Genomic DNA, 12036 nt, shown 5'->3' with positions numbered 1-12036 from the left:
GACAAAAATCTAAGTTTGAGTAGTGTGATGTGTAGTTAAAATAATGTAGTAGGGTTAAATTCTTCTCTAGAAAAGAATCATCACACTAAGTGGTTAATTTTTTTTAAATAATTTTTAATGAAAATATAACTCTATACTCTCGATCAAGAAATCAAAGAATGTTAAAGAATCAAGAAAAACAAAAAGAAATTTCCTGTAGCTTGCCCTACAAAAATGCATTGCTTAACACCATAAATACACTTGAGTGTGGCTCAAGAGGTGTTAATTAACACCATAAATACACTTGAGTGTGGCTCAAGAGGTGTTAATTAACATCATAAATACCGATGGTGCTTGCAGCTTTAGGAGATGGAATAGAAACTAGAAAGTAGAGGGAAAAACACCATGGAAATAAATGATATTTGGTTTGTTGTTGGAGGTGTTTTAGGGCTTTATGTGGTTTTGTTTGTGTTCCTAAGGAGATTCAACGAAGTATGGAGTTTTCTAAAATTGGGAAGGAAGGTTTACAGAGCTCTTCCTCCGGGCGATATGGGATGGCCCCTTATCGGCTCTTCCTTGTTGTTTACCAATTCTTCTAAGACAAATCATGACCCTGATTCTTTCGTTAATCATCTTATTTCCAAGTATCTTTCTTTTTCCTTCTTCATCTCTCTATCAAAATTAATGCTTTCATTTATACATTTTGATTCATATATATATATATATATATATATATATATTGCAAATATATTATAATTAAAGTATGGGGTAGAAAATCGAACCTCTAATCTCGAGGTCCATACTACAAACAGTATGACAGTTGAGCTACTCTCACGTTGACTTGAGAGAAATATTTTCAAATCTCAAGAGATATTTGATTAATTACAAGTAATAAATCTTCTTTTCATTACTATATTTCTTTTGATATAAAAATAAAACTTTTCACTTTTTTCTTTGGGTTACTTTCCTTTCTTATCTTCCCCTTATCATTTTGTAATTTTCCAAATGTTAAAAGACTTATTTAAAAAAATTTAAAAATATTCTTCAATATAAGATAAAAGTCACATCAACTTCCCACTAGTGTAATTAACGGAAAAACCGACATAGAGACCAAAAATATTACCAAATGCAGATATCAATGGTAGAAGTTTTAGAGTATGAAAACTCATTCATAGATCAAAATGCTACCTAACCAAAACCTCATGATCAAACATGTAAAGTTTTTCCTATATATTTTAATAACATTTCATATAGGATATCTAAAATATGAAGTCATTCTCGATATATGATGGGCAAAAAGAAAGTATCTCGTTCATTGATATATGGATGAATATATATATTAATTTTGAAGCAAACGTATGTTGATACAGACATGGAAGAATAGGGATGTACAAAAGTCATCTGTTTGGGCAGGCATCGATCATCGTAACAGATCCAGAAATACTCCGACGCATATACTTAGACGAGGAATGCTTCGTGCCCAAATATCCAAAATGGTCGAAAATATTTGTAGGGAGTGGATGTGCCATGAAGATTGCTGATCACAAATCAGTGCATAAGCTCATGGCGGCTCCCATCTCTGGTGAGGCCTTATCTAATTATGTAGATTATATGGAAAAGGAAGTAGTGAAATGCTTGGAAGAATGGAGTAGCATGACACAACCAATTTAGTTGTTGAATGAAATTAGAAGTCTCTACTTCAAATTCATTGCACGTATTTTTTTGGGGGCTAAGGTAAGTGCCCATTCCATACAACAGCTCGAGAGATTGTTCATACATATGGCTCTTGCACTCCTCTCTATTTTCCCCTTTGATCTGCCTGGATTTGCTTTCCACACAGCACTCAAGGTACACAACCTTAATTTCTTTCCTTTTTTTCCCGATACTAGATGTCTCTGACTTAATAATTTAAATATGCAATATTCCAAATACTAAGTTTCTAAGTTGTATTTAATTATATTTTGGATGATTGTTTTATTAGATGATATAATATTATATTTACTTTAATCCATCGATCAGTAATTTAACATGATATAAGAGTGGACCAAGAGATCCTATGTTCAAACCTCTACAATGTTATTTTCTCCACAATCAAGATTGGTTTTTCCACCTGTTAGAACTCTTGGTTCAATTAATGTTTTAATTCATCTTGCAAACAACAACAATTAGACAACCTTCTAATAATTTTGATTCTAGAAAATTTCATCTAGTAAATAACTCTTCCATAAATATCCATCAATATTGACATGTTATCGATATTTCTATCGGTAATTTACTTCGACATCAACATTAATTTTTTTTTTTCTATTTTTGAGTTCTAATAAAACCTTTATTATAATAAATTAAAGAATTTATGTACTAATTAAAAAGATCTTAGTTGAAATTTTGAAACACTCTTAATAATTATTATTATTTGAAACTATTTACTCAGGCATTGAAAGAGGTAGAGAAGATGCTCAATAAAATGATAGAAGAGAAGAGAAGAGCATTGGAAAGAAATGAAGGAAGAGAAGAGCTATGTCAAATGGAGGCAATGATTGAGGCTACTGATGAGAATGGAGCAAAGTTGTTAAGTAACAATGCAATTACAGATATGCTAATTTGTGTGTTTCATGGTGGTAATCATACTGCAGGTCATGCTGCTATGTGGGTTCTTATCCACATTTCGGACCACCCTCATGTTTTTCAAATGGCAAAGGTATATTTCTCAACATTTTTGGAGACTATGTGTTAAATAATTATGTAAGAATATATGATTAAAAATTAAACAAATTACTTTTATCATGTTTCAAACCACTTCCAAATATGCTACTAACTATTTATTCCTTTCAAAATTTATTCCATGTTTAGTGAATTTATACTTTTAAACTCGATTTTTAAAATCAAATAAGGTCGAGTATAAGCCAATATTCTCTTTGCCATTCTCTTAATTACTATTACTATTTTTCTTCATCTTCTTTTTTTTTTTTTTTTTTAGAAAAATCATTATTACTAATACTACTTAATAATATAATAAAGCCCTTTCTACTAGTAGAGTACTACCACCACCATTATTACTATTATTAAATTTAACCAAACTTTATTTATACTTAAATGTAAAATATAAATATCGTTGGGGGAAATTGTATTGGGTAGCACTTTCAGAGTTATAATTAAGTGCATACCAACATATAGTTAATGAATTACAAACATGACATACTCTATTGATGATAGATCCTATTAGCGATATAGTCTATTAAGGATAGACTTCAAAAGTTGGATCTAAATTTATTTGCTATAATTCTATTTTTTTTTTTTTTTTGCATTATGCTATATAGAATAAAATATTATTATTATATTTGCAATTGTCAATTGATGGGACATTTATTAGTATATGATTACTTTAAATTATTTTTAGAGCTATTTTTAAATATAAAAAAATAAATCAAAATATTTACAAGATATAACAAAATTTTATAATTATCAATGATAGACGCTGATAGACACAGATACACTTCTATCAATGTCTATCAATATCACTGATAGGAGTCTATCAGTGTCTATCATTGATAATTCTAAAATTTTATTATATTTTGTAAATATTTTTAATAGTTTTACCACTTGAAATAATTTTTCTTATTTTAAGTATAAAAATAAATAAAATAGTCTGAAACAAATAAATTTGTTCAAAGGAAAGATATGCATAAGGGAAAAATTCCATGTTTTCTTAGTACATCATAAATGGATCAGATACCTGTTGTATGGCTAACTTATGAGATGCCTAGATCGTCTGACTTTTGAAATATATGTATTAATTACTTCTTATTTAATAACCATTTAACTTTTTTATTTAAATTTTGTGTTTGTTGTTCTTAATTTATTTACAACAATTTTTATATTTTATAAGAAAATATTTAAATTATTCTATACCAAATTTAAAAAATAAAAACATGCATAAAACATAGATAATTAAAAGAAAAAGAACTTATCAATAAAAGTAATATTTATGAGTTTGATATCCAAAAATCAAAAGTAAAATACCAAATAGTTGTCATCCTTATCACACTTGTGAGAGTTTCAAAACCTAACTTAGATGGCCAAACAGAACGCAAACAATCAACAGAAATAAATCGAAAGCAGCAAAGAAAACCAAGATATATAGTGGTTTGACCAGTTTGGTCTACATCCACTTTGAGAACCATCTTCAATTAATTTATTAATGAGCAATAAAGGAATTTTACAAATTACAGTTAATCAATGAAATCACCAATCTGTAATTCTCAGATCCACTGATACCGAGAGATCCGCACACAATGTTTTCTCTGAAAACTGAGAACAACCCGCTGCTAAATAGCCCAAAACAGTGTGCAACCTGTCTTTGACCAGCGAACCACGCGCAGACCCGCACATATCTTTCACTGCCAGAAGCAGCCTCCACGGCGAAACCGAACCGCCAGCTACTCAGATCGGCTAACTTCCCAGACCGAACCACAACAGCCCGAACCGCTGCCCACACCGTGAACTTCCAAGATCGAAACCGCCAGATGGAGAACTCCCACGCTGCCCAGTGATCTGCAAGGACCACGCTCAGGCGGCATGTCAACTTCAAACGGCTGCAGCTCGTCAACAGGCGGCTCGTCCACGTCGAAGTCTCCCAGGCAGTTGCACTCACGCTAATCTCCTTCACAGTCGGCTGCTTCCGATCTCAACCAAAAGTTACACGAAATTCCAGCCCTATTTCTGAGAAGAAGAGATAATTACAAGTTTGCCACTGCTCATTATTTACAAGAATGCCATTGGACCTTTAATTTTTCCAAAAACCCAATAAAACCCAATCTCCTCATAACAAGAATATTTAATTGTCAAGTTGATTCTCCAATCTTTCTATCATCCAAATTTAATATTTAGCCCATCTAATAGGTATTTAAACCTATGGGCTGGAAGAACCTTGGTTAACATATCTGACAAATTCTCAACTGTATGAACCTTGACCAGTTCAACATCTTTCTGGGCCACAACTTCTCTGATAAAATGAAATTTGACATCGATATGCTTAGACCGTTCGTGATGAGATGGATTCTTCGCAAGATGAATAACACTCTGGCTATCACAACAGACGATAAGAATGAACTCCTGCGACAAGAACTCACCAACTATCCTTTTCAACCACACTGCCTCTCTCACACCTTCACCCACTAAAATATACCCTGACTCAGTAGTAGACAGGCAACAACTGACTGTAGAGCAACCTTCCAACTGACCACATTACCAAACAAACGAAAAATGTGACCTGATAGAGACTTTCTTTTGTCAAGGTCTGCAATATAATCTACATATGTGAAGCCTTCCAACAGTGATGATTTATCACAATCCCTGCTAAAACACAATGATACACTGGCACTACCTTTCAAATATTGAAGCACCCATTTAACTACATTCCAATGCTCCTTCCCAGGATTTGACATAAACCTACTTATCATACTCATAGCATATCCCAAGTCACGCCTAGTATAAATCATCAAATACATAATATTTCCACTAACATTACAATAGGGAATATTAGCTATCACTAACTTTTCTTGTTCAGTAACGGGACACTGAGACGAAGAAAGCCTAAAATGAGATGCTAAGGGTGTTGAAACTACCTTACAATCAGACATATTATACTTCTCAAGCAGTTTATGCACATAACTCTCCTGCGAAATGGTTAACGAACCTTTCTCCCTATCTCTTTTCACATCCATGCCTAGGATCCTTTTCAGTTCACCTAAATCTTTCATCTCAAATTCACTACTCAATCGTTTCTTGAGATCACAGATTTCAGAATAATCCTTAGACACCATAATCATATCATCTACATACAGAAGTAGATAAGTATATGTACCTTTCTGAGATAGTTTCCAGTACACGCAGGCATTATATGAGCTCCTGTGAAACCCCTACTTCATAATAAAGGTGTCAAACCTGATATACCACTATCTTGGTGATTGCTTCAGTCCATAGATGGACTTGTGAAGACGACAAACCATGTCTTTCTTTCTTTTCACCTCATAGCCCTTAGGTTGAGCCATGTAGATCAATTCCTCCATTTCATCATAAAGGAAAGCTGTAGTGACGTTCATCTGTTCAACAAACATATCAAAGTGAACAACAATAGATAAAATTAATCGAATGGACGAATGCCTCATCACCGGAGAGAAAATCTCATGAAAGTCAACTCTCTCCTTTTGAGTGTAACCCTTGGCCTCCTTTTGAGTGTAACCCTTGGCTACTAGTCTAGCCTTATACCTAGGCTTGCTGTCACCTCCTGTACTTGGCTTGATTTTATAAATCTACTTTGATTGAATGAGTTTCTGATTAGGAAGCTTTGGAACCAATGACCATGTTTGATTCTTCTGCAACGAGAATTACTCTGCTTCCATAGCAGCATCCTTCCATTGTTCTTTCGAATCAGATACAATAGCCTCCTCAAAAGTAAGAGGTTTTACTTCAATACTATCAGATGCACAAGTAAAAGCATAAGCAACTAAATCAGCATAACCATACCTCGTAGGAGCCTACCTCACCCGCTAAGGCCTATCACATGTAAGCTGATAGTTCAGTAGGTCATTGCTACTTGAGCTTTCTTCACCAAAAGCTCTCTCGTCAATCAAAGTCCTCTGTAGTTGAGGCTGTCTACCATCAGAACTAGATGACTGATCACTGGAATCACCTGAACTAACTGATGGTCATGCTTTAGAATCAATTCTAACCTTTGCCTCAACCTGATCAATTGTCTACTGTTTCTGCTGCTCTTTGACACAAAATGGCTTCTCTGTTCCATTAAAGGTCATATCTCTGCTGATAATGCATTTATTTCTACCCTCTTCCAAGCACCAAAGTTTATATCCTTTAACACCCTGAGAGTAGCCAATAAACATACATTCCAGTGCCCTTTTATTCATCTTCCTTTCCTTAACATGAGCATAAGCTGAACATCCAAACACTCTAAGATGATCTAAGCTTGGAGTTTTTCTCGTCCATATCTCATGAGAAGTCTTTAGGCCTAAAGCGGAAGACGAACTCTTATTAATAAGATAACAGGCTGTTTGGGTAGCTTCCCCCCAAAACTTCAAGGGTAATGAAGCATTTGTCAAGAGACATCTTGTACGCTCCATAATTTTTCTGTTGAACCTCTTAGCTAAACCATTCTACTGTGGAGTGTACGTAACAGTGAAATTTCTCGTAATTCCCTCAGATTTGCAAAATTTATCAAATTTGTGATTCACAAATTCTAAACCATTGTCTGTCCTCAGATACTTTACCTTCCTGCCTATCTGGTTCTCAACCTGCTTTTTTCATTCAAGAAATTTTCCAAAAGCTTCATCCTTCTATTTCAGTGGATACATCCACACCTTTCTTGAAAAATCATCAATGATTGACATAAAGTATCTCGAACCTCCCATAGAAGGTACCTGTATAGGACCCCACAAATCTAAATGAACATAATCCCAAATTCCTTTGGTAGAATGCTCCCCTTTCCCAAACTTCACTCTGGTAAACTTTTCCATTATGCAATGTCCACAAAATGGGAGTTCAATGTCTTTAATTCCTCCAAACAAACCTTGTTGTGAAAGAGCTAATCAGTTATGCCATAACATAGATTTATCTGTTTCTTTCCCAGATGCAACAGCAGCACTACCTGAAAATGCACTACCCTCCAACACATAAAGACCATTCTTCAAGGTCCTCTTCAGCTTAACCAAAAAACCCTTGATAACCTTCAGAACTCTATTCCCAGATTTATAGGAATAACCTGCTCTATTTAATTCGCCCAGAGAAATTAGATTTCGTTTGAGTTCAAGAATATACCTTACATTTGTAAGAATTCTGATCACATCGTCATTGTTACAATTCGAACTGACCCAATTCCTTTTACATCACAAGCACCATTATCACAAAGCAGAACTGATCCCCCATCATTTTCCTGAAAGTCAATCAAGAAATCCCGATTAGAAGTCTTGTGAAACGTGCACCCTGAATCCATGATCCAAGCATTCTGAATGTCCCTGCTGGACACCATCACAACCTCTACTGAATCATACCCATCAGTAATATTTGTTGCACTAGAATCCCCTGTATGCTTGCTACTTGATGCTTTTTTGCTCTTATTCAAAGGGCATTTTTTTTCTAAAATGTCCTTCTTTATGAAATAGGAAATACTTTTTGCTTTTCCCCTTTGATTTCGACTTAGATCTCGACTCTTTTCCTTTTCCGTTCTTTTTCTCATTTTCGCCTCTGGCCATGAGTAACTCTCCATCCTTGTATTCCTTTTTAATCTCAAGATTTCTCGATCTCAAGGCACCCAACACTATATCCATGGACAATGAATCCCGTCCATATTTAATAGCTGCCTTAACTTCTAGATTTGATCCTGGCAAAGAATTCAAAAGAATAATTCCTTGATTTTTATTCGACATTTTCTCACCGATGTTATTGAGATCAACTATAATCTTCTGGAATTCATCTAGGTTCTCTTTTAAGCCTTTACTTGAATCCATCTTATATCTAAAGAATTTCTCCTTTAGATATAATTTATTTGGCAAGGACTTAGTCAAATAAAGACTTTCTAGTTTCTTCCACAACTCTGCTGTAGTAGTGGCCTCATCTACTAGCCTAAACACTCCATCTGACAAATACAGAATTATTGTCGAATAGGCCATCTCATCCATTTCCCTTTTTTCAGCTTCTGTAATTGTTGGTAGAAGGTTATCTTCGTCTAAGATTTTGGCTACCTTTTGTTGTACCAGAATAGCCCTAATCTTTTTCCTCCATAACCCGAAGTCACCTTTCCCATCAAATTTAACAACTTCGAACCGTGTAGACATCGAAGCCATCAGTCAAATTAATTCCAACAAAAATATCCCTGAACACATAATATGCTACCACACACTACCACACACCCTCTTTGGATCAACTAGAGCTCTGATATCACATGTGAGAGTTTCTGAACCTAACTTAGATGGCCAAACAGAACGCAAACAATCAGCAGAAATAAATCAAAAGTAGTAAAGAACACCAAGATATATAGTGGTTCGACAAGTTTGGTCTACATCTACTTTGAGAACTAGCTTGAATTAATTTATTAATGAGCAATAAAAAAATTTTAAAAATTACAGATAATCAACGAAATCACCAATCTGTAATTCTCAGATCCATTGATACCGAGAGATCCGCACACAATGTCGCCGCCTCTGAAAACTGAAAACAACCCGCTATTAAAAAGCCCAAAATAGTGTGCAACCTGCCTCGAACCGACAAACCATGCGCAGACTCGCGCGTATCTCTTACTGCTGCCGAAAGCAGCTTCCACGGCAAAGTCGATCCACCTGCTACTCAGATCGGCTAACTTCCCAGACCGGACCGCGATAGCTCGAACCGCTGCCCATGCCGTGAACTTCCAAGACCGAAACCGTCGGACGGAGAACTCCCACGCTACCCGTTGATTTGCAAGCACCACGCTCAGGCGACATGTCAACTTCGAATGGCTGTAGCACGTCCATGTCGAAGGCTCCCAGGCGGCTGCTCTCATGCTAATCTCTTTCACAGTCGGCTGCTTCCCATCTCAACCAAAAGTTACACGAAATTCCAGCCCTATTTCTGAGAAGAAGAGATAATTACAAGTTTGCTACTGCTAATTATTTACAAGAATGTCATTGGGCCTTTAATTTTTCCAAAAACACAATAAAACTCACTTAAATACCTTGTTATTTTCTACAATACTTTCTTGAAATAAGATGATTTTTGTTGTTTTATAGGAAGAACAAGAGTTGATTATAAAAGAAAGACCATCTACGCAGAAAGGATTAAATTTGGCTGAAATTAAACGAATGACATATCTTATGAAGGTTTGTTCTTTATCATGTTGAAAGAAATAATATTGTTTCCGCAAATGACATGTACTTATACTAACAATTTCGAGGTCTAAGGTTTGATCTCCATACCACATACTAATCACTCTACGTGTTCTCCATCGAGAAAAAAAGAATTGTGGTCGCCCATGTGGGAAGTAATAATGAAGTAAAGATGTACGTTAATTTTAGTATTTGTCGATATGGGCATAGATTAAGTGATACGATACTAATAATCGTTATTTTAAAAGTCGATGATTCAATCTTCCACTCGTTCTATTTTAGGTAATAAATGAAACGTTGAGAAGAACAACCCTTATATCTCAAACCTTTCGTGAGGCTAAAGCTAACGTAAATATCAATGGTCAGTGAGATTTTCTACATCTCCATTTCTTATTTCGCACGTGTGATAGCACGTGTTTGTATGTATGGAATAAATCTTGAATTTGCCAATAATATACTTTAGAGCCTCTTCTAATTATTGCTTTTTTTCTTTCTAATTAATTTTAGGGTTCATTATACCAAAAGGATGGAGCATACCAATATGGCATAGAGTTGTTCATATGGATCCTCAAATATATAAACATCCACAAAAATTTGATCCTTCGCGATGGGAAGTATGTTTCATGATCCAATCTATTGCTTCAAATAAATATTCAACATGAATTTATTTATTTAAAATTTAAGAAATAATTCATATGAAAATTTGAATTACAAAGTGTAAATTGTTATGTGCAGAATTATATACCAAAAGCAGGAGCATTCACTCCCTTTGGAATGGGAAAACTATATTGTCCTGGAAATGAACTTTTGAAGATTGAAACTGCCATTTTACTTCACCATTTTCTTCTTCATTACAAGTAAGTTGATTTTTAGTTTTTCGTTCATATTTTTATAATTTTTAAGAAAAGAAATCAAAGTCATCTAATACAGATTATAATACATGTTTGTGCACATATATTTATATTTACATATTAGGTAAACATGTGAGATTACTCAAAATGAGCATAGCATAACTGACATAGTACTTAAACTATCAATTTCGAAATTAGAGATTCAATTTCTTCTTTGCATAATTAAAAAAAAAAAAAATCATAGAGAAAAATATAAACATGAAGTTTCATCGAATCTAATAAATCTAAAACCACCAATGAATCAAATAAAAAGAAGAAAATTTTGATAGATACAAAAATTTTCAAAGTGCATATAAAAATAGAAAACTAAATACTGAAATACTTCTATCAACATCTATCACATAGTATCGATAATAGACTTCTATTAGTTTTTATCAGTGATGGACATTGATAGACTACTATCAACGTCTATTAGGCTCTATTAAAGAATATTAAATTTTGTTAAAAAATTTGTCACATGTCAAATTATGTTAGAACGATTTGGTGGGATGCAGGCAACATCGAGGATGCACCAAAGTATCTTTTAACCAACTTTTTGAGTTTTTATATAAAATATATGAGTTACTTCTTTTTTTATTAATTAAAAACCCGTTTGGATTGACTTGAGAAAAAGTGTTTTTTAAAAAATCATTTTTATTTAAACATTTTTTATAAAAACAGTTTAAAATACACTTTAAAAACTGTTTTTAATAATTGTCAAATATTCCAATTTTTTCTATAATGATTTAATTTTTTTTAAACTAAATATTTAAAAATGTATTTCAATTATACAATGACAAAACCATATTTATTTTATGGATATATATTAACTTGACTTGTGTATTGTATGTTGCAGGATGGAACGGGTAAATCCAAATTGTAAACTCACTCATATCCCGACTTCGAAGCCTATAAACAACTGCCTTTGCAAAATTGCGAGGCTCCCATAGCTCATGCCCACGAAGAAACATGGTTGTATTGTGTGGTAGTCGTTTGATTATAAATAACAATAATTATCATACCATATGATGAAACAATATATAAGACTACACTATCTATATACTTTACTATTATAATTCCAATTATGATTACATTTTTCTTTACTTCACATATAAATTAGCTTTAGATATCGTACATGTTTTACGTATCAAATATGATTCTGTTCATTTTACTAGCGAAATGTTTGAGAGAGCATAGCGGCCCACCCAAAATTTGAGTTCAAAAAAGAGAGGGAGAGAGAAAAAACTTTCAATTAGAGGATGTAAGGGAATGGTCAAATCACATGTAACACGAGG

At 33.8% G+C, this 12036-nt stretch overlaps 1 protein-coding gene across 1 annotated transcript; it reads left to right on the top strand.

The window, feature by feature from the left end:
- Positions 1 to 384: 384 nt before the first annotated feature.
- Positions 385 to 11748, top strand: LOC120085133 (7,8-epoxymelianol synthase CYP88A108-like). Its single transcript, XM_090317073.1, has 9 exons — positions 385 to 623; positions 1350 to 1627; positions 1820 to 1827; positions 2411 to 2677; positions 9756 to 9845; positions 10134 to 10212; positions 10359 to 10465; positions 10587 to 10708; positions 11598 to 11748. Exons 1-9 carry the CDS (start codon positions 385 to 387, stop codon positions 11689 to 11691), a joined length of 1284 nt encoding a protein of 427 aa, XP_090173199.1. The 3' UTR covers positions 11692 to 11748.
- Positions 11749 to 12036: the final 288 nt, after the last annotated feature.

This window comes from Benincasa hispida, chromosome 9 (genome assembly GCF_027475165.1).
Source record: "Benincasa hispida cultivar pf3 chromosome 9, pf3_genome.v1.1, whole genome shotgun sequence".
Taxonomy (NCBI): domain Eukaryota; kingdom Viridiplantae; phylum Streptophyta; class Magnoliopsida; order Cucurbitales; family Cucurbitaceae; genus Benincasa; species Benincasa hispida.
This window is presented reverse-complemented; position numbering and strand designations above follow the sequence as displayed.

Bases quoted from the DNA above. Each gene is read 5' to 3' on its own strand.
- LOC120085133 (XM_090317073.1), top strand. From the start codon at position 385: ATGGAAATAAATGATATTTGGTTTGTTGTTGGAGGTGTTTTAGGGCTT. The intron at 10,466-10,586 runs GTATGTTTCATG...TGTTATGTGCAG, and splicing joins TTGATCCTTCGCGATGGGAA to AATTATATACCAAAAGCAGG. The intron at 10,709-11,597 runs GTAAGTTGATTT...TGTATGTTGCAG, and splicing joins CATTTTCTTCTTCATTACAA to GATGGAACGGGTAAATCCAA.